General features: G+C 46.8%; 1 protein-coding gene across 10 annotated transcripts in view; it reads right to left on the bottom strand.

Annotated features, from left to right (window-relative positions):
* Mad1l1 (mitotic arrest deficient 1 like 1) overlaps positions 1-23767 on the bottom strand; it is a 357731-nt gene that overhangs the window by 167003 nt on the left and 166961 nt on the right. Inside the window, exon 1 of one of the 10 annotated variants that reach the window (XM_027922770.3) lies at positions 17641-18069. The exons of 8 other annotated variants lie outside the window; for them this stretch is intronic. In XM_027922770.3, coding sequence (XP_027778571.1) covers positions 17641-17700 — 60 coding nt within the window. In that variant the 5' untranslated portion in view covers positions 17701-18069. Of the gene's footprint in view, positions 1-17640; positions 18070-23767 lie in introns of those variants that run through there. One more of the 10 variants, XM_027922771.3, reaches the window with a different exon arrangement.

Genomic DNA, 23767 nt, shown 5'->3' with positions numbered 1-23767 from the left:
TTCAATAAGTGAGAAATTAAAGTTACAAATCCAACTGGAACTGGTCACATATCCGGGGAAAATTTGTTTCCACGGGAAGGTTTATGGAGTGTCATAATTTTATTGAAATCCTATATCTTCCCATTGACTTTTATCGTCTCAAGCTGGTTACCCGAGTTATCATTACCAGAGTGTGGATGCCGCGCGAGGCTGGGGCGGGGGATCTCCTTTCATAAACAAGCTACAATCGTCTCCTTTATTGACCAATAAATCTCAAAAATGCTGCCCTTCACTACGGCTCTCTTCTATTACATCTCCAGGCTAGCAATGGCTGGCAAAGAAGAAAAATGTAAAGTGAAAAGTTTGTTGTTTGTACCTTTTCAAGAAATTGTTTTGTCATTAGCAGAAGAGCAGGCACTGTGCTGGTGTGATTTGGTAACGACTTTTTAATGACTGATTCCACTTGTGGTAAAGTTCGCTTCGTTTCCAATTGAGCAAACACAGACGATTAATCGCTGCACAAACAGGCGCCCAGGCTGTGCTGACAGAAGCCTTAAAGACTTGCTGGAGAAGTACAAAACAAAACAATGCTTTCCACTGAGTGCTTCTCCTGGGTACAGAACGGTCCTGTCTGTGAGCAATGTCACCCCATTAATTAATGGTAATTCGAAGAGAATGCTGGGAGACAGGTTCACCTTTGAAGAAGCCAGTGGAGGACCAGGGGCCTTGTGCCTTTGGAGACCCCTAAACCAACCAGAGGATGTGAGTGCTTTCTATGCCTATGGTGACCAGCCAGAGGCCATCCTAGTCCTGAGTCCCCTTCAACAAGGAAGCTAAGAGAGTAAAATGCCCAGTGGTAAAGAAAATCATAAGGCTGGAAAAGAATTTCAAGGTCAAGGCCAGACAGGAATTTTCTAGAAGGAAACTGAGGTATGGAACTGCAGAATCACTTGTCCGTGGCCCTAGGCATCCACTTACTGCTCATGGGTGTCTGAGCTTCCCAGAATGCCCTTCCTCCACAGTGACAGCCACGCCCAGCTGAGCACAGACCAGGCAGTGAGGCCAGCAGGGGGCATAGACTACCATCATGGGACAAAGAGCAGCAAGCAGGGGTGCAGGAGCTGGTCAGCCATGCTCCTGGGTGGAACTGAGAGTCCTGGGAGGCTCAGGGAGATCAAGGAGAAACCCACAGGCTGACACCATCACAGAAACAAATACGCCAGGATAGATCAGGTGAGTAGAGGGTGCAAAGCAGAGTTTGAGCCCAGCACCCCCAGCCCTGCCTAGGGGACCCCCCCCCCTGTGGCAAATCTCTCCATACAAAACCACCCTCCTTGACCCCACTTCCTGCATTGCCACTTAGGCTACCCCAGGGGACATCCAAAGCCCATCCTAGATAGCTGCCACCTTCCCCCCACAGGGGCTAGGCTTTTGCTTCCCTCAAGGCTAGCCTGGAAAGTTCCTCCAGCAGGAATACGATGGGACCACCTTCCTTCAGGTACAGCATTTCTACCTGTGTCATACCTTGTATACCTGTGGTACACAAAGTCTTGCTGCAATACTAGCCCCTCCCTCCAGAATCTGCACCCATGTCACCCAGGACCCTCATCTCCCACACCCAGCAGTCTGAGGTTCATTTGGGCCAACCAAGGACCTGGGGAGGGTTCCCCAACTCAGATTGTGCAGCTGCAACCAGTGGGACAGAGGGTGGGTTTTCTTACACTCCAGCCCTCTCTGTAGGAAGAGGAAAAGGCTCTGCGACTCCAGACTCCCATGGCTCTGGGTGAGCAGGAAGCACCATAGGCCACCAAGGGAGAGGGAGTCCATAGGAGGTGACAGGAACAAGACAGAACATAGAGAAGGTGGGCTTCTCTGAAGATAGCACATGTCACATGTGTGCATATCTGTGTGACCATAAGTGCACATAATAAATTTAATGGGTGACCCAGAGGTGGCCAGCAGAGTGTGGGAGCCATGCTGCTGACACTCCTAGCCCTAATGGGCCTGGTCCTACTGCTGCCCCATGGCACCCTGGCAAGTCCTGCTGGGGTGCAGGTCTCCAGGAGAACCTGTGTAATCACCAAGGGCTGCTGGAAGCCTCTGCTACCTGGAGACCCAGTACGTTCATCCTTTATCCTTTTGCTCATATATTCACCAAACATGGATTCCATGAAGAGAAGCCAGGGAAGGTATGGAGAAGGAGCGCAGGCCTTTGGCAGAGAACACAGAACAGACCTATGGCCCAAGTGCTAGAGAGATGCCAGGTGGACACGGGTGACCACAGCATGTAGACTACAGCTGATGCATAGAGGGAAGGGCACACCAGGCAGAGGACACAGTGTGGGCAGTCCCCAGTGTGCCTTGCAAAAGAATAACAGGGACAGTGGTGATTACCCCTCAGCCACCATCGGTCAAGAGGAGGCCTTTTCCACTGAGCTCTTGAGACCAGTCCCAGAACACACCAAGGAGTGGCTTGGGAATGAAGAGACATCCACCACACATACACGGATGGCCAGAGTAGGTCACCTGGGCAGTGGGGTGCCACACACCTGCTGAGACGGTTGGGGGACAAGTCTGGGGAGGAGTCTGCCTCCTTCAGGGAACACCAAGACAAGCTTCATGCCCGGGCTGGAGAAGGGCAGCGCAGTGGCATGGAGGAGACAAGAGTGGGAGCCACAGTCCCAGTCTGGGAAGGGGAGCCACGAGGGAGTCTGTTGGGAAACAGATAATTCAAGGTGGCCGGCAGCACCTCAGGCTGATGGGAACAGAGGCGTGCGGCACAGTTGTCACAGAGCTTCCTTCTTCCCACCTTCCCAGACTGCAGCCCTTCACCCCTCCAGTGACATGAAGTGTTGCAAGCCCAGGACTAGCTCCCAGGTCACAGAGGCCCAACAAGGCCCAAATCCTAGCTGGACATCAACTTGCTTATGACCTTGGCAAGAATAATCAGCTCCCCGTGTGCCTCAGGAGGTTCAATCGTGAAGTGGAAGGGGCAAAGTGTCCAGCCAGCCTTGAGTTCACATGTGGCTGCACATGAAGCTCTGGTACTTGCTAGGTGCTGAGTCACTGCTGTCCTCATGACCCTTCCTGCCACTGTTTGTTTCTCCAATGGGGAGAAGACACTAGGTGCTCTGTTGAGACAGGTGCATGTAAGTGTTTCTGAGCCCACCTCATGGTGAAGTAACCAGTGATTGAAGAGAGAAAGGGCCCACCCAGGATCATGAGCCAGGGAAGGTCCCCAGGAAGCAGGGGTAAGCCCAGAGAGACGGAGCTGAGCTGGTGGCATTTGCATGCAAGAGGGTCCCTTCCTCAGATTTCTCCTCTGGGCAAAGCAGTGGCCCTTCCATTCACTTCTCCCTGGTCTCTGCTGCCAGGGCTACTGGGTCTCTTACCTCCTCTGACCACCCATGCATTCCCAGGGCCGTTTGACCATAGCCACAACATGGTCAGCCAACTTGGTTACCTGCACTCAATTCTAGGTCCCTCCACAAGGTTTTTCTTAAGAAAAGGAAATTATGATCAAGTGCAGCTGCAAAGCCCTATTCTTACCTGCCCCATGGCACCCTGGCCAGCAGCTTCATGGAGTCAAGGGAAAACCCAGGTCTGCCCGCTCTGCCCACACTAGGCCTCCTTTTCTATCACTAATCTCTCCTCAGACCCCACTTTTTGGTGGGCAGTGCAGACATCATGATGAAGGCTTCGATGAGTCTTGTCACTTCTGATGTCTGCTGTCAGGGTTAGGAACACTGCGGAAGGCAGATCTTCTGACCCTGACACAGGGATCCTCAGGGTCTCCAGCACCAGGACCCTTTGGCCACACAGAGCAGGACCATTTCCAAGGTCTTCCTTACACTATTAGATGCTTTGGAAAGGAGGAAAAGAAGGGGAGGACGCACACCCGCAGAGGAGGTGGGCAGCTGCAGAGGAGGTGCCGCGCTGGTGCTTAAGAGGTTTCCTCGCTGATCCACACCAGTCTGCCCTTTGGCCCGCGGATGCCAGGGTTCTGACCTAGGCCCCAGACAAACACGTGCAGCACAAGGACCAAGCCTAGGCAGGCTCAGTCCTAGGAGAATTTCCTGGGGCACCTATGTCTGTCTGCTTCCTCTGGCACTCACTGGGAACTAGAAATCACACTTGGAAAAGGACTCATTAAGCAGAAGCAAAACTTATTTACAGGGTCAGAAGACCTGCCTTCCGCAGTGTTCTTAACCCTGACAGCAGACATCAGAAGTGACAAGACTCATCGAAGCCTTCATCATGATGTCTGCACTGCCCACCTCTGTGAGACAGGCTGTCCACTCCTGAGCCCATAGAACAGGCCTTGCATACTCCACAAGCCTCACTGTGCAAAGATGCTGGGCAGACTCTGCCCCAAGCAAGCAACAAGCACCCACATCACACAGACTGGCCCATAATCTCCAGGCTGGTAGGAGCCCTGGGCCAAGCAGGAAGCTTCCTAGGGAGATTTCACACAAGGCCCTGTATGCAGCATGACACTGAGTGTGGAGCCTGGGCCTGCAGACAGGGAAAGGAAGGAAATGTGGTGCCTGAGCAACGTGGACAATCAGATGAAGGAACCTGGACAGAGAAGCCACTATCCACAATGGGCAAGCTTGTATCTAAACAGACCACCATACTGTCAATGGTATATGCACACATGTTAGCCTGGAGGCTGTATAGGTGGGAAAAACATAAAATTCTAGTGCTGAGAATTTGTGGACTACAAGGCTACACTCATAAAACCTACAAGCTAGATAACCCCAGGAAGAAAACACATGCAGTGTCTAAGACCAAACACAAACAGGAGCTAACACAGGTCCTTACTGGACAGCAATGACTTACTCCTTGAAGCGAATAAACCCCAAGGACAAAGTCCTGAGTGTATAAAATTATCATCAAAATTCACAAAATGTATGGGCTGGGGCTGTAGCTCAGTGGCAGAGCATTCGCTTAGCATGTGCAAGGCACTGGGTTCGATCCTCACCAACACATAAAAATAAATAAATAAAATGAAGGTATTGTTCCAACTACAACTAAAACGTGTGTGTGGATGTGTGTATAAATTCACAAAATGTTAATGAAAATGAACCAACAATACAAAATTTAGGATAAAGAAACCCACAGTGTACTAGAATAATCAGAAAATAAGTATATCTAATATGTTTAGGTCAATAAAGGAATTTAAATTATTAGTAAGTTAATAACAAATAAGCAAATAAAAATGATTATAACCAAAAAGAAGAGCCAAACAAAATAAAAACAGAATGCTTAAACACTTAAATGTAGGAAGTAAATCAGCAGTTTAGATGTGGCTGAAGAGAGACTTAGTAAACTGAAAGATAAATCTAAAGAATAAGTCAGAAAGAACAGGAAAAGAAAAATACAGAAAATATGAAGATGCTGAGAGAAATACAAGGTAGAAAAACAAAGTCTAAAATGTCTCTCACCAAAATCACAGAAAGAGGAGAGGAGACAGGAGAGAGGCAGTCATCAAGGTATAATGGTTGAGAACCTTCCAGAATCGATAAACCATAACCAACTTCATATTGAGAAGCCACCACAAGTGCAAATAGTCAGGACGGGAAATTGGCACACCTTGACAGGTTAGAGCAAGGCTGGGAGCCTTGTGGGTCCCAGAGGCAAGTGCAGGAAGGATAGACAGGTGGGCGGGTGTATGTGCTGAGAGGAAAAGAGGTCAACACTTACCACCAACAAGACTTGCCAGACAAAAGCAGAGAGGACATATTTCTTTTTCTTTCTTTCTTTTTTTTTTTTTTTTTTTTTTTTGAGAGAGAGAGAGAGAGAGAGAGAGAGAGAGAGAGAGAATTTTTTAATATTTATTTTTCAGTTTTCGGTGGACACAACATTTTTATTTTACTTTTATGTGGTGCTAAGGATCGAACCCAGCGCCCTGCACATGCCAGGCTGGCGCGTTACCACTTGAGCCACATCCCCAGCCAAAAAAGGACATATTTCTAAATGAGGGAAATGACCATATCTCAGAAATAAGAATAAAGAGCAAAGCAACAAACCTATATGCACAAATCCAGATGGTTACTGACGTTACAAGAGCACAGCTGCCCACCTTATAGGGCTTCAATCGGTACTGCAGATTCTGACACCTCTAACAGAAATAGGCAGATCCACAGAGAGAATCATTAAGGACACAGCCCAAACAACCAGCACCATCAGTCACCTGAGTCTAATTGTCTTTATCCGCCAATAGCAGAACACATGTGCCTCTCAAACTCACACAAAATGTTCACAAGAGAGATCACGTGCAGGAACATAAAACACCACTTGAACAAATACAAAAGAGGACAAGTCACATAAAGTAAGTTCTCAGATCACATTGCATTTGTACTGTAAATCAATGACAAAGAGAGCCAGAAAGTCCCAAAATATCTGGAAATTAATCTACTTCTAATTGCACATGGGTCAACATAAGTCTCAAGAGAAATTCAATCATGACTTTGAATAAGAAAATGAAGATACAATTTTTCAAAATTTTGTGGGATGCAGCAAAAGCAGGGCTCAGAGGGAAATTCATAGCACCAAGTGCCTAATTTAGAAACAAAGATCTAAAATCAATCATCCAAGCTTCCAGTTAGGAAATGACACAAAGAAGAACAATGTTAAGCCTAAAGCAAACAGAAGAAAAGAAAACAATGAAAATCAGAACCGAAGTTAAGGGAAATGGAAAACAGAAAATCCAGAGAGAACACAACAAAACCCAAATAAAATTCGGTTTTTCAAAAAGGTCAATGAAGTGAATAAATCTCTAGTTAGGTTAATCAAGAAGGAGAAAGAATAGACAGATTACTAACATGGAGAGAAGAGGCTGTTACTGAATCCTTTGTAAAATGACAGGATAATAAAAGGATATCGTGAACAACTCTATACCTAGAAATTTGCTAAGTCACATGAAAGGGACTGACTCCCTAAAAGATACAAATTACCAAAACTCACAAGAGGAAGAAAAATCATGAGCATCGGCCTCTGGAGAGGCTCACAAGACTCCCCACTGCCTCCGTCCTGATGCTCATCTGTCCTGCAGACTTGAAACCAAGCAAGCACTGACCAATGTGTTAAGGTTGTTGACCAAAACACAGAAAGATTAAACATGCTGCTGAACATGTAGAAACCAGCCCCAATTCTGGGCCAAATTCCTTACCACCCCCCAGTAAACTCCACAGTCCAACCTCTTGCTGTCTGTCACAAGGAAGCTGCAGACCCCGCTTTATGCCTTCACACTAATGAATGCTTTGCACTGACCTGCCTGGTATTGAAGGCTTCTTCCTTTAGAATGTCAAGTGGCCCGATCTAGGGATGGTTTGGGGCTATGCCTTGTAGAAACTCTCCTGCTGCTATTTTGGGGGCTACCCCAACCATGGGTTCAGTAAGACAGAACAGCCTGTATCTATTAAAGCAAATAAATCAGTAATTAATAATCCACCCAAAAAGAAAACACCAGACCCACATGGTTTTCCTGATGAGTTCGACCAAATATTTAAGTGAGAAATGATACCAATTCACTATAATCTATTCAGAAAAGAGCAAACTATTCTGCATTATACTGTTAGGCAGATGCACAACAAGCACCTGTCAAAACCTACATAACTAACCAGGCACAGTGATGCACACTGTAATCCCAGCTACCTGGGAGGATGAGGCAGGAGGATCATCAGAGCCCAGGAGTTTGAGACTACCTCCTGGGCAACACAGTAAGATCCTGTCTTGGGCTGGGGATGTGGCTCAAGCGGTAGCGCCCTCGCCTGGCATGCGTGCGGCCCGGGTTCGATCCTCGCACCACATACAAACAAAGACGTTGAGTCTGCCGAAAACTAAAAAATAAACATTAAAAAATTCTCTCTCTCTCTCTCCCCCTCCCTCTCCTCTCTCTTTAAAAAAAAAAAAAAAAAAAAAAAAGATCCTGTCTTGTTAAAAAAAAACAAAATAAAAAAAATGAACAAAGGAAAAGACACCAAAGAACTATACAACACAGAGTAAATGTTACTATAAACTATGGACTTTAGTTAGTATAATAAGTTATCTATCAATACTAGTTCATCAATTGTAACAAATGTACCACAGTAACACAGGATGTTAATACTGACACAAGTGTAAAACTAAAATGAAGATAAATGGAAGTAAAAACAATATCTTTTTAAACCTCCAAACATGTGTGCATCATACCCTGAAGTAACAGCCTACAGGCCAGGTAAAGGTAAGCAGAATCAAGAGCTTTTTGGAGCCTGGCTCGTTGGGAAGAGATGGATGGGCTAACCTTTACCAGATTTTGATAAATAAAGAGTCTATCTTATAATCACCAGTGTAACTACTAAAAAACTATATAAAAGCATACATAGTTACCAAGATAATGAGGAGGACAAAATGTTAAGAAAAAAAATTTTTTTTTATTCTCCAAGACACAAAAAGAAAAGAAAAAGAACACTGACAAAGCAACTATAAGAAGTATGATTTAAATGCAAATGTATCATTACATTAAGGGCAACCAAAATAAATACTTCAACTAAAAAAAATTAAAGATTTTCAGACTGAAAAAGACACAAAATCTATCTTTACCGTGTACATAAGAGAAACATTTATAATGAAACAATGAAGAAAGTTTCAGAATGAAAGCTGAAAAAGCAAGAGGTGCAAATGATTTAAAAAACAGAAGCTGATAAATCCACAAAGGAGATTTAATGATTAAAAGAATCCATAAAGGATATTTCATAATAATAAAAGGCTAAATTCACCAGGAAGACAATGTTTTTCAATTTGTATGTGCCTAATAAAACAGCATCCAAACATATACTCAATAATTGGGAAAATTAAAAAGGGAAATAGGTAAACATACAATCATGATGGAAATTTCAATATAATTCTCTCAGGAACCATAAGAAAACTTTATAAAGGATAAAGAAAACTTGAATAGAACAATTAACAATGGGCACAGACATTTAGAGAATAGTGCACTCAACAAACACAGAATACATGTTATTTTTAAGTGTGCATGGGTGGTTTACAAAAATTGACTAATATTGGGGTCATAAGGTATAGCCTGGTAATTTTTTGAGGGGGGCAAGGATTGAATTCAGGGGCACTCAACCACTGACCCACATCTCCAACTTTATTTTGTATTTTATTCAGAGACAGGGTCTCACTGAGTTGCTTAGCGCCTCACTTTGGCTGAGGCTGGCTGTGAACTTGTGATCCTCCTGCCTCAGCCTCCCAAGCTGCAGGGATTACAGGCATGCACCATCGTGCCAGCTAGCCTGATAATTTTTAAAGGACTGATGCCATTCAATGTATAAATTGAGCACAAGGAAGCTAGAAATCAATAATAAGATAGCTTTAAAAAAAAATCACCAAATGGTTGGAAATTAAGAAATTTATTTCTGAGTAATCCATTGGTTGAGATAAAACCAGAATGGAAATGGATAAATAAAGTACCACAGTTTGGATCTTACAAGTTTTCAAAGGCCCAAGTGTTGAAGGCTTGGTCACCAGCAGTGGTGCTTCTAGGAGGTAGTAGAATCTCGAGGAGATACAGCCCAATAGAAGGAAGTTAGGTCACTGGGGGTGCACCCTTGAGGGGACAGTGGAACCTCAGCCCCATCCTCAACCCCTCTTTTGTCTCTGGACCACAAGGTGAGAGTTCAGCTCCACCTCACTCTTTTGACATGACATCCTACTCCACCACGGGGCCCAAAGCCACAGGGCCCATTGATTATGAAGTGGAACCTCCAAAACTGTGAGCCAAAATAAAACTAAGTTGAATATCTCAGGTATTCATTATAGTGATGGAATACTGACTAACACTAGGAAAAAACACCATATTAAAACATAGAGTATGCACCTAAATTTATAACCTTAAATACATGTTAGAAGAAAGGATAAGAACAAATTATCTACATGTACAACTCGAAAAACTGGAACAATGACAAATGAAACCCAAAGACAGAAGGAAATAACATATAAGAGAAATTAATGTAACAGAATATATGCAAAAGAGAACCAATATAGCCAAAAGTGGATTAGTTCAAAAAACTAATAAAATTGATAAGCAACTGGTGATAGCAATCAAGAAAAATAAATAACAAGAGTAAGAATGATGACATAACTACGCATCATAAAAATATTTCAAACATAAAATGAAAAACTTGACACAAGTAAACTTGAAAACTTCAGATAAAATGGACTATCTTAGAAAACATAAAAGATTATCTGAAGTTTCAAAGCTATTAAAAATTAAACCCCAAATTTAAAATCTCCCCAATAAGAAAACCCCAGACCCAGAAGCCTTTCTTTTATGCATTCTACCAAACCTTTAAGAGGAAATAATACCATCTTTGGCAGGCCACTATGAGAGTTTCCAACTCCTCAGGCCCAAGAGACCGTGACACCAAAGCCTGATAAGGACAGTACAAGTGATAAAGATGAAACTCCCCAATGCTCACAGATATAAGATCCTCCGTTAACTCACCAGCGAACCAATGCAGCACTGCACACAAAGCACCATGCACAGACCCCACGTGCTCATTCCTAGAATAGGTTTCTTGCAACATTTGAGAGTCACTTAATTCAATTCTCACTATCAGAACAAAGAAGAAAAATCATATGATCATATCTTGATATCTGCAGAAAAAGCATTTGATTAAAATTCAACATCTATTTACAATGAAAACAACAAAACAACGCTCTTAGCCAATGAAAAATAGAGACTCCCCCAGTGATAGGACAGATTTCCTTTCTATACATATTATACACACCATGATCTCTAATGGTGAGTGTGACAGCTCAGCTGGTCTCTTGTGCTTCCCAGCTGCCACGAAGTGAGCAGCTCTGCTCCACCACACCCTCTCTGCCACCATGCTCTATCTCAGCATGGGCCCACAGCACGGAGCCAGCTAACCATAGCTGAAATCTCCAAAACCGTGAGCCAACATAAATCTTTCCTTAAGTCGATTTTCTCAGTTATTTTGTCACAATGATGAAAATCTGACTAACACATAGGGTGAGCATATAACACATCCTCCAATAGAGCAGCCACACTCTGGATACCAGATAGAAATCCATATGCACCTGCACGGAGTGCAGAATGCTCACAGTGGCATTAGTCACAATCCTGGAAAATGCAGGAGGAAAAGATAAAGTGTGGTACACTCATGCCAACACAAACAAGACAACTGCACAGCCACTTAACTGTGAACAAAGAAGCCTAATACAAAATACTACATGCTGCATAAGTCCATTTAAAAGTGGATACCGCTAACGGTGGTGTTGAACCTGGGGGTGGCGGGAGTCAGCAGGTGTGAGCAATGCTTTATTTTTTGGTCCTGGAGGGGACCTGAGATGCACTGACACCACAGCACACGACATGTACTCAGAAAATGTGTGTTGGACGCCAAAGGCAGCTGAAAAGACGAGAAACTTAAAAAAAAAAAAAAAAAAAGTAATCCATGGTTTCTGAAACATGATGGCTACCCAGTCACATCTGCAGCCTATAGTAAGCCTGTTTGACCACCTGCCCAAGAGCCATGGTCCCAGAGCCTGAAGGAAAGAGCACATGGCTCCACTTGAGCATGCCCATCCAGGGAGGGCTAAGGAGAGACTGGAAGTGCAGGGCAGCACATGACCCCAGAATGCAAACATGGGGAACCAAGAGGTTTCTGGACAAGGAGTATAATCTAGAAAAATTAATCTAGAAGCTGTGATTACATGACATGAAGGAAAGAGACAAGGAAAGATGAAGCAGAAGAGAATATGGAATCCAAGGGCAGACAAGCGTGTCCCCCAGTTCAGCTGTGGCACTGGGGCCTGGCACAGGCACCACCTCCTGCCGAGTCCCAAGAACACTGGCTCACTAGTGTAGGGCTTTCCAACACACGGAATCTGGGAGGGATACATGGGAGCAAATAAAAATTTGTACAACTGGTCCAAATTTCTCGCCAGAGATGTCTGTGTAAACCCAGTCCTGTCTGCACAGTCCCCCAAACAGAAGAGAGGGATACAGAAACATTAGACTTGGTAAGAGACGGTGGCTCCTCCACACACCAACCATCTCATCAGAAGCTACACAGCAGGCAGAGGGACGGTCCCCTGATGATGCAGGGTGGACACGGGTACAAACAACTCTGTGGTGACACAAGTGTTCAGAGCTGTCAAAGCTCATTAACTGTAGTTAATTGGGTAAGAACAGTTCCATTGATGATGGCTGACGCAGAGGATAATTTCAGCAGAATGCAATTCTATTAATTTCTGTAGAGTAACTTGAACAAAGTGCGAACAAAGTGTTACCAATGCATTTCTTGCTTCGCTTCTTTTATAAGTAGATAAGACTAATTTAGAATTAACACACCACTTGCTTAGACCAATTAGAGACTTTATATAAACAAACAAGGTCTGGGCCAGCCTTGGTGGGGTGCATTCTGGAAGAGCTGGGTTTCCCACACAAGGCCGCTCAACCCTTTTAAAGTGGTGAACGCTGTCAACTGTGCTTGATGAAAATGTTTCTGAGACAAATCAGACATCACCCGGGGTTGGGGAAGGTGAGAACTACGAGAAACTTTAGCCATGCCTAATGAACTGGTTCGTGGTAACAGGCATCATTCACCATGTTCTGAAAGACTGTCCTCAGAGGTTGGTGGGGGAACAGCTGCAGGGCTCCTGGGTCCCATTCTAGCCCTCTGCTGTGTCCGCTGCCCTGCATCCACAATTGGCAACCTTGATAAATACTCAATGACACTCCCACCGTGCTCTAACACCTCCTTCTATTTTTATTACATTCCTTTAATTTCCTTAAGTCTCATTACAAGATGATCTTATCTGGCCAATAAGCCAAGTGTACTGTGGGCTGAGCTCCATTTGCTGGGTGACCAGCTTTGTCGGAACTCACCGGAGAGGAGCGTCAGCAAACTCCAAAACACAAGTCAGTCAAGCAGTAAGCACACTCTCCTGTAGCGACACCTGCCCGACACAAGCACTCCCCTGAGGAAGCAGGAGGCCAACACGGCCACTCGCCATGAAGGTCAAGGTCTTCTCCAGGCCCTGTTCCGCTCCCCTGCCCTCTACCTCGCCAGGCAACCCAGTGCAGAGAGCACTCGCCCCCAGCGCCGCGGTGAGTCACTGCTCACCTGCTCTGCCCTCCCGCCACCCTGCCGCCTCCCACGTTTAGCTGGAGGGGCAGAAGGATGAGCGTGCTGCTCTGTGCTTCTCGCCAGCAAGCCACAGTCTTGCAATTTCAACCTCCTGATAAAAAGCTCTACAACACCTATTGTAGGAAGGAGTGGGAATCAATTGAGACTTCCCGAAGCAATTTTAGTTAGACTTCACACTGCTCTATTACAAATTCCATTTCATTTATGTTAGTTGTATAATGTAGTCCCAGCACCCACCCTGAGCCAGCAGAGCGTTCCTAACAGCAGTTCCTCATCCCTGCATAGATGATGACATGGGTGCTACATTTGAGTTGGCGTTCTTGGAGCGATGAGAACAGCCAGGGAGGTGCCAAGGCCACCCTGAAGGGAAGCCTCACCAATGGCCTGGCTGCCTGTGTAGGGTCCTCAGGGGAAGGAAGACACAGCCCACACGTGGTCTGTGCAGTGTGTCCCCACCACAAAGGTAAGGAGAACACAGAACGTCAGCAGGAACCACAGGCCTAGGGTGGTGTTGTTCAAGCACCATTTATTTGGCAGGACACTGGAAGAAGGGTTGGGGATAAGGCCCAATATACTGAACAGAGTTGAAGCCCTGGCTCACAGTCAGCTCTACCAGCCTCGGACAGGTGCTGTGGCCTCTCCAGGCCTGTTTCCACACCAGCAAGACAGAGACTGGGCTGGCTGGACTGGGCCTACTCAGCTCAGTGTTGGAACACCACAATACTGAAGTGGCTGCTTCATGGGGGGAACCACAGCATGCACCCCACCAATTTAGCGTCACTCCCCTCACATTCCACCTGCTGCACACCCAGCCCCCAGATCAGGGCCCAGGACATAACAGATGCTTAGTAAATACTGACTGGACTGAAAATGAACAAAACAATCAGTCAGTCAGGCTTCAGAACCACCTCAGAGGAAGTTATGTCCCCAGGGTCATCAAGAATCAGCTGCGGGGCTGTATACTATGTGAGGCAGCAGCCATAGCTCTTAGTGTCACACTGAAAGGCAGGATGAACACCCTGATGGTAAAGGGCTTAACAAACCAAAGTCACATCCCAGCTCTAAGTGCAAACGCCCACTGACTATGGGACAGCATACAGTTGCCTACAGGGCAACTGTAACCACTAAAGCTGCACAGACTGCAGGTCTCAGGGGACACACGGCAAAAACCATCTGCTCTGACCAACTGCAAGTGCCCATTCTCAAAAGAACAGGCACCCCAGTGAAGCCTGGGCCCACTGCCCCTGTCCAGCTCATAGCTCAGGGAGGGGCTGCTTTGGCCTGACTTTCTTTGGCCTGTTGCTTATTGATGGGGCAAGAAATCAGCATGAGAAGGATTGTGCCCCCTTCACAGGACAAAGCTGCTCTACCCCAAAATGGCTGAGTCTTTATTTAGAGGGGAAAAAAAAAAATCCATCACAGAGAAGTGCAGGAAGGACAAGGTGACTCTTGTGTTCCTTGGTAAGAAAACCAGAGTTTCAGCCAGGCACAGTGGCACAGGGCTGCAATCCTAGCAGCTCTGGAGGCTGAAGCAGGAAGATCGTGAGTCCAAGCCAGACTCAGAAACTTAATGAGGTCCTAGGCAACTCAGTGGGACCCTGCCTTTAAATAAAATGTAAAAAGTGGCTGGGGCTGTGCTCGGTGGTTAAGCACCCCTGGGTTCAATCCCGGTACCCAAAACAACAACAAGACCCCAGGGTCTCTGCTCAGCTGCTGTGAAGTGTGGAGGCAGGTTCCAGAAGCACCACAGCAGCAAGGAGAGCAAGAAGAGCTGGTGGTGCACACGCAAGCAGCCCCACCGCCTGCTCCCGCTGCCTGGCGCTGCATAAAGACTCTGAAATAAAGGGGAGGTGGGGCAAGGGAAAACCAGGCTGGAAACACCCCACAGGAAGATCCGCCCACTGGATGGCTCAGGCCCAGATTCCTGCTGAGGAGGGCAGAAGGGCAGCTGAGAAGTCCACCTGGAGGAACCTAAGTCACACACTCCACCGGAAGAGAGCTCAGGTAGATTGTGAAAGAGCTGCTTCCAGGCCCCGGAAGGGATCTGCGGAACATCTCTATGTTCTTTTACTGCTACAAACGGGGAAAGCAGCACTGCAAATCCAAGTTCAGCTGGCAAATAGGGCATGCAAAGGTACAGACCCAGAACTGCCACCAACTCAAAGAGCAATAAACGCAGGATATGGCCTGGTCACTTAAAGAAGTCACAGACCAGAGCTTTCCATAAAGTCAAGGATCTGCCCCTAAGGTAACTACTATGTAAATCTGACTTTGCAGATACCTGATTTGCTTTTACCTGTTGTGACCCTGACCCTGCCTATTTGTAGACTTGCCTCCTCCTGCAGTGGGCTGGACACTGGAGATGGGAATCCAGCCACACACCTGCAAACATGCCTCCTGGACAAGCTCCTAAGACACAGTAAAAACCATGTTGCCCAAGATAAGAGTGGAATGAACGTGGAGGGACTTCTAGAGACTTCCACAACACAGCATGTGCTCCTAGAGTTACTGCTGTCACTGCCATCATGACATAACCACAATAAGTACAGGGAGTGACATGGACCCCTGCCTGGACTCTGGGAAGGAGTTATGATGGAAGGAGGCGGTCAGAATCAATACATCAAGACTACTTAGTCTCCCTTAAAGTCATGGTGTCACTGTGGTGACAACCCCAAACAGTCCCTGGCAGGCCATGCTAGCTGCCAGGAGACTGTGAGAAACCAAGGCCCCTCCCAACCCTCACTTGGTGGCAACACATAAAATGGCCCCAATGCCAGCAACCAGAAAGAAAAAGAAGGGTAACTGGTGGAACATCTGGCTAACTGAGGAAGCTACTTCTTCCCTGAGCACCTAAAAAAAGGGGTGCAGAGGGCAGAAAGAGTGCCATACCCACCACCAGGCAGAGCACGGCACTGAACAGTTAGCCACCTGTGGCAGGCACTGTCACCCCTACCACCACCTGTACAAGCCAGATAACTGCAGTGCCACAGGGCAAAAGTCCCACATGGGCCCAGGTGTCACCTCAGGATCCAGGGACCAGGACAGGTTGTGCTGGCTGAAATCCTGGATCAGAGCCAAAAGAAAACAGGTGAATCTTCAACACCCCTCAAGGCCATGGGCAACTCCAAGCACAGATGCAGGAGGATTCGAAGGAAAAGCAGCAGCACATGCAGCAACGTGAAGCACCATGTGTCCCAAAACTTCATCAAGAAATAAAAGCCAAGAGACAAACTGGGGGAAAGATATGCCACTAATATATAAAAATCTCTTACAAATCAGTGAGAAAATCACTAATGCCTAAATAGAAAATTAGGGGGGAAAAAGCAAACTTTCAACAGAAAAGATGATTGACAGAAAACACAGAGGAAAGATTCAATAAAACCTATTTTTCACCCACAATGGCAAGGGTACAATGCTGGGGAACACTAGGGCCACACACCACATCTGTGGGAGGGAGAAGCCTCAGGTGCTATTCTGAAAACTAGGTTGGCAACCCTGGCCAAGTGTCCTGAAAGTGTTCACACCTTGAACTCAGCAATTCCACCCTAAAAACAGACTCGGAGCCAAGTCAAGGACATTGCTCACATTAGCAGGAGTATGAAAAAAATCAGAGGCAATCTAAGATTACATTACAAAAAAGCATTGTACTGAAGACATAGGCCATGGGGTCCAAGAACATGTTAAGAAACATGTGCCCGGGGGCTCCCACTCCTGCGGGCATGACGCTAAGCACCCACCTGCCAGGAAACTACAGCTCCAAACCTAAATACCCTGAAGTGGGCACCTGGCTCCCTCCCAGGTGAAGAGCTTCTGGCCTTATGAGGGCACTTCTTCTCACACACAAACACTGTGCATCAGACCCTGCTAAGGTCACAGAAGCACAGGCCATCGCCAAGGGTTCCCACAGCTCCGCACAACAAATCAAAGGTCTGAATCTACTGCTGTCCTCTGGGCAGCAGCCAGGTCCTAAAAGGAAGAGAGAGGAAGAACCATCCCCAAAGATACCTGTGGCCCAGAGGTGCGTCCCTCCCCATCCCCAAGACAGAAGTTCCTAGTAGAAGGCATTATAGACAGAGCAGCTGTCTCCACAGATATGCAGGAAGAAACACACAACCCCAGTGATGCCTGGAGCCCAAACTCATGTAGGAAGTGGCAACATGAATCCAGAAACCTGAGAGCCAGGACCTCTCAGGATAGGGACCAATCTGGTAGAAGGCCACTCAAAGGATACAGCCCGGTCCATACATCCCTCACTCATATGCCCCTGCTCCATGGCAGCCCACAGGCACAGCCTTGAAGGTGCCCAGCAAACGTGGACCAGGCTGTGCATGCAGCAGACAGCTCCTCTCGGAGCCTCTGACAGACAGAAGCCACACCCGTTCTTTCCCATGGCAATAATTTTAATTTTCAGAACAGTTTGAGATTTGCAAATGAATGGAAAGACCATAGGCTCCGCACACTTCCACACCCAGCTCCCCTGTGACGGTCATCTCACCCAGGTGACACATGCACTGGGATGATGTCCTTTCTCCAGCCTCCATCCGCGACACCACATTACACCGTCCTGTGCCTTTTGGTTCCTTCTTGTTTTGGCCAATCCTCACACTTTCCTCTGTTCTTAATGACCCTGATGACACTGAGGACAGTTACGCATCCGGCCGAACACCCCATTCCTGGGACTCATCCTGTACTTTGCTCATGGTAAGACTGGGTCTATGGATTACCAGGAGGAAGGTCACAAAAGCAAGTGCAGTGGTCCTCACGCCACATCAAGGCTCATATTGTCAGCATGACAATCAGGCCCACTGCCTGGCTGAGGTGGCATCAGGTAACCCTCTCTTTCCATCACCACACACAGCCCACACCGCAGGAGAGGGTAGCTGCTCCCCTGCTCAAGGGTGTATAGCCACACAACTACTCAGAGTTCTCCAGGACAGGAGGCCCTTCTCTCTCCTGAACTTGCTGTCTCATGCTCTGACTCCTATCAGCATGGCCTTGCAGATCAGGGTCCTAGGTGTGGACTGATAACCCAACATGGCTTCGAGTCCTACCTCTAGTGGCTCCAGCACTGGCCACTGGCCGCTTGTTCAGGTGGCTCCTGTGCACTGTGACATGCCCCAGTTTGCTTGCACAATTGTTGGTGAGTTTTTGGTTTTTCTGGCACTACACGAATCCCAGGTCATCTGAACACTTCCTGCTCCAGTCTTAGTATCAGTCACATCTCCAAGGATCCTTGATTACTCTCTTGGAGAACCATTTAGAGAAAGCACGATCTAGGAGCTGGCAGTGCTTGTAGCCACTGGGGAGTCTGCATGAAGGCCCTCTCGGCTGACAGCAAGGGGTGCGTGTGTAGACAAACTCATGTACTGACGTTACTTATAAATATTTCTATGTCTATCCCACTGTGACTACAGCAATCTAAACATCAGTTCACAGGACGCCTCCAAGTTCAACCCAGGACCTCACAGGTCACCCTGGCCTCCCCACGCTGCTGCTGGACTCCACCAGGGTGAACCCCAGCTTCTACCACCTGCTGTTCACATGCTGAATTATTCAATTCTAGCACAAGTGCACAGGAGCTTCCTATGAGGCAGCCTATGCTCCCGGGAGCTTTATCACCAGAGCGCAGCACTCGGGAGCAGCACTGCCCGTCATAGCCTCAGAGACTGCACTCGTCCCTCATGGGGGCACTCCCCACCCCCACCCCAGTGCCACACCTCAATGGCTGCTCTCTTGTTTGCAGAGCAGAGCACTGTATGTGCCCCTGCTTAGGACACATCATGTTTTATCTATCGCCCACAAAATTAACAGACTTCAGGTCACTTTAAAAGGCACAAGGGCAGTAAAGCAGTGTGTGTCAACAGAAGAGTACGAACAAGAGCGGTGATGGCTGGTACCTGAGCGCTCACCAGGGGCCAGGGACTATTCAAGTACCTTACGAGGGGATCGACAAGATCTATCATCACAAAACGTAGAAAAGTACTGTCTGTCCAGGTGCAGTGGCCACAGCTGTATTCTCACAGACACAGGAGACTGAGGCGGGGGACTGCTAGCTTGAGGCCAGGCTGGGCAATTTAGCAAGACCCTGTCTTAAAATAAAGAATTAAAAGGCTAGGGATATAGCTCAGTGGAACAGCACCCCTGGATTTGAAAGGAAGAGAGGGAGGGAAATAGGGAGGGAAGAATTGGAAGGGAAGGGAAGAGAAAAGAAAAGAAGAGGGGGAAGGGGAAGAGAGGGAAGTGCCGTTCTGATTCCATACAGTCAAGACAGGGAAACTGAGATATGACAGGACACTTGGGCATGGTCAAAGCACTCTTAACAACCACCTTGTCCTTCTCCTTAGGGTGGTATCCAGTCAAAATGCAGCTGTGATGATCTGTAGCTTCTACGGCAGGTCACAGATTTGGACTGAAGCCTCCTTAGCAGGCAGGATGAAAAGAGAAATGTGGCTGATGACCAAGTCAATGAACAGCAACACAGGTCAGCTGAAGAGGAAAGAACAATTCTTTGGGACAAGAAATCTAGACTGCAATTCTTCCTAAGACCTCCAGGGTTGTCGTGATGCAGTAAATATAGCCTTCACAGTGTCTTTACAGTAGATGAATCAAGTTATAGGCTGTTTCTTAAAAAATCCTCAGCACATATTAACATCATCCACCAAAAGCAATTCTGCTGTTGCAAACCTGAGGTGTGGAGCCTGGGAAGGATGGTGGGCAACAGCATGCTGCAGAGCGGCCAGCCCAGAGGGTCATTCTTGACCAGGGATGGTCTCAGAAGTTCTGCAGTAAGAGGGACCTTTGTCATCACCCCTCCCTGAACACTGCTGGACATGCTGATACACACTCCTGACAGGTGCCTATGGTGGTCAGTTAAAGCACTGTGTGGACCAAGCCCATGGGGAAGTGACAGAGAAAGTCAATGCTGCTAATCTGGATGAAAAGACAATGTCCTCTGCTCTACACCAGCAGAATGACACAACACAGTTTATTCTCATGGCTGCTGTTGGTCACTCGGTAAACTTATTATCCTGACAGCATCACAGGCTCATACACTACTATAGACAACAGCACAGAGATCATACTTATCCTTTACGCAGCATCCCCAATGGTGATGTCCCTCTCAACAACAGCAGGACACGACAAGGACAGTGACAGTCAAGATACAACACTCCACCACAGAGCTGATGGGTCTGATCCTTGAGGGTCATGCCCCCTCCAACCAATATCCACACCCTCCCTAGAACTTCAGTAATGTCATGTGAAAAGGATCATGAGGTATGCAACCTTTAAGGCCTGGGCATTCCACTAGACTTGAGGGCCCAGACACCCAATCGAGCTGAGTGCACCTATAGTTTATCCCTTGATGCTACTGAGTCCTGCCCCAGCACAAAGATGCTCACCTGCACCTTTGGAGGACAGCTGAGTTATTTCCAGTCCTGGGCTATTATGCACATGTAAAGAGCTAGGAATATTCCTGTGTAGGTTTTATAGAAACACAAACATTCTTTCTCAGAAATAAAGGCCTAGCAAAGCAACTGCTGGGTCAGATGGTGACTGAATTTAGTCTGGGGTAAACTGTAAACTTTTCCAGAGTGGCTGCACCCATTTGCATCTCCAGCAATAGACAAGAGATCCAGTTCCCCACATCCTTGCTAGCATTTGGTGGTGTCACTAAATTTACTGCAAGATGTCTGACAGGGGTACGGTAACACCTCCCTGTGGTTTTCCTTCGCATTTCAACAACGGCTAATGATGCCGAACGCCATTCCAAGAGCTGACTTGTCATCTAGAGACGTTCTCTGCTAAAAATGTCTGCAGATGTCTTGTGCTGGTTTTCTAATTAGGTTCTGTTTTTATGTTTTTACTATCGAGTTTTGAGAGTTCTTTATATATTATAGATAAGAGTTTTGTCTGACATGTGGCTTGCAAATATTTTCTCTAATTCCAAAACTTATCGTGTCATCTCTGAACAGGGTCTTTCACAGAGCAAAAGTTTCTAATTTTGGTGAAATCGATTTGTCAATGTTCACATTATGGATCATGCTTTTGGTGTCAAGTGTAGGGACTCTGTAGAATGTAATACTTACTCCTATTTCTCATTGAAAAGTTTATCATTAGATGCTTCACACTTCAGTCCACAAGAGTAAGACATGAGGGTTAGATACATGGGTATTTTTTTGCCCATCGATGACCAATTGCTCCAAGCACTAGTAATTGAAAAGCCTACCTTTTCCCACCAAATTGCTTTTGCACTTCCTCAAAAATCAGCTGACTCAAAACAAGCAGAAGAAAGAAAAGAGTAAAGATTAGATAAGAAATAAATGTGAAATAGAGAACAGGAAAGAAAATCAACCCAGCCACAAACTGGTCTTGAGAAAAGATAAGTAAAAATTATTGACAAGAACTATTAGCTAGAGCAACCAACGGGTAAGAAAGGAGATTTGGACAATTGAAATTAAAAAAGAGAGAGGAGACACTATTACAGACTTCACAGAATTAAGGAGGATTATAAAGGAATACCATGAATAACTGGATGCTAAAGACCAGATAACCAGGGGCTGGGGTTGTGGCTCAGCGGTAGAGCACTGGTCTAGCATGTGCAAGGCCCTGGGTTCGATCTTCAGCACCACATAAAAATAAATAAACAAAATAAAGATATTATCTCCAACTACTTGTAAAAAATAAATATTAAAAAAAAAGACAAGATAACCAAGGCAAAGGCACAAATGACTAAAGACACACAAGGTTCCAAAACTGACTCAAGAAAAACTGTAACTCTGAACAAACAAAAACAGCAGGTAGAGCCTGAGCAAGGAACTAGATGCTTCCAGGCAGCTCCGAGGACAATCAGTCCCATAGGCCAGTCTTGCTGCTGCTCCCACCAGCACATCAGAGCTTCTCCCCGGCCTTGAGCTTTGTTCCTTTCCCCCAGTGCATGCTCTTTGCTGTGTCTCCAGTCCCCTGCTTCCTTCCTCTGTTCCCCTCATTCCACTACTGACCTCTTCCTTTAAGTCTGCATTTCAGTTTTTTATAGAAAACTGGCACCTTGGAGCTTTCTCTGTCTGAGCTGCTGGCCTTTCAGACCTGTTTCCTCAGCTCCAGATCTGAAATGTAAGAGGAAAACTCACCACATGTTCCCTGGACTCCACCTGCCAGAGGATATTCATGTTTGCTTTTTCGATAGGGTCCAGGGTTTTTACTTGTACTTCAGAAATGCTACAAGGAAAAATATGTCTACTACTCCTTCTTGCAAACAGAAGCATTCGCTGTTCTTTAAAACAGTTCCCTCAGCACATAGTGCTAAGTGTGGCCTGCTGCTTGGATGCTGCCCTAGGAGGCTTGGTTCCAGCCACACCATCTAGCAGTGCTCATGGCTGGGGACCACAGAAGACGTGGCATGTGACAACTTGGTCTAAAGCCCAGCACAGAGACAAGCCCAGCCCTGAGGGCTTTCCAAGGCCCAGGGTACAAGTCAGCCCCCTCTGTGTTCCTATATGAAAAAATTCAGAACTCAAGTTGGTGCCCTTTGTTCTCACCAACACCCGAGGACAAGCCCCTGTCCCAATCTGCCTTCTTAGAACACTAACTTAAAAAAAGGGAAAAAGAGTTTATAATTGTGCCTCCTTCCTCCATCTACTGAGGTATGTTTGTTTGTGTGTACCTGGGCTCAGAGCATTTCTTTGTAGTGCCACAGTGGGAGGACAGGTCTGTCCCCCAACCTGGGTGTAGGGTGGGAGCCCGCCTTCTGTAGCTGCCAGTGGGCAGACACAGCCTCACTGCATTCATGTGATGACCCTACCTGCTCTTGTACATTCTCCCTTCCCTGACTCCAACTGGGCACCAAGTCCCTCAGCCTCCCTTTAAAAGGGCAGTCACCTCTGCACAAATCGAAATAAAGCAGAGTCCTTTTCCCCACTGTCAGGAGCGACTGAATAAAACCTGTTTTCACCACTGGAACCAACACCCGGCTGCGCATTCCTTTGACATGCTTCACAAGTGACACCCCATGCATGTTGAATGAACCCAGCTGAGAAAGTGCTTTGAAGACACAGAATGGAGCGACAGGTCACTATACCCTCTGCCTGCAGAGAGTAGAGGACTCCATCAAGACAGGGGTTACTTCCAAGTTCCAAAGTGCCAAGAAACAACAAGGTGCGCCACAGTGGGAGGGGATGCTCAACCAAACCCACTCCAGTGTCTACCCGCCCAGCGGAGCTGCCATCAAAGCTCCCCACACGTGCCAGCTCTGCCCAGGGAGGCAAAGCCGAGCTGCATCTCCACCAGCAAAGGACAGGGAGAACACGTCCCCAGAACAGCACCAAGGGACTGTCTATTATTGAGAAAGAGAAGACAGGCAAGTGAGCAAGGCACCTGATGCCCACTGCCCACTTCCCCATGCCCCCCACACCCCTATGTCATGGCTTCTGAACTCTTGCAGCCAAAGTATATCCCACAATGGCATCAACATTCATTTATTCATTCAACCAACACGTGGTGAGCCCCAGCACACACACCTTCTCCACATCAGGATGCTCTGTGAATCCAGAAAGTGTCCTCTGAGCCAGAGGACACAGCCACAGCTGACCCACAACTGATAGCTTCCTTCACCAAGGAAGGTGGCT

Source organism: Marmota flaviventris, chromosome 19, assembly GCF_047511675.1.
Source record: "Marmota flaviventris isolate mMarFla1 chromosome 19, mMarFla1.hap1, whole genome shotgun sequence".
NCBI lineage: Eukaryota > Metazoa > Chordata > Mammalia > Rodentia > Sciuridae > Marmota > Marmota flaviventris.
Note: the sequence above shows the minus strand (reverse complement) of the source record. Positions and strands in the feature narration are given on the sequence as shown.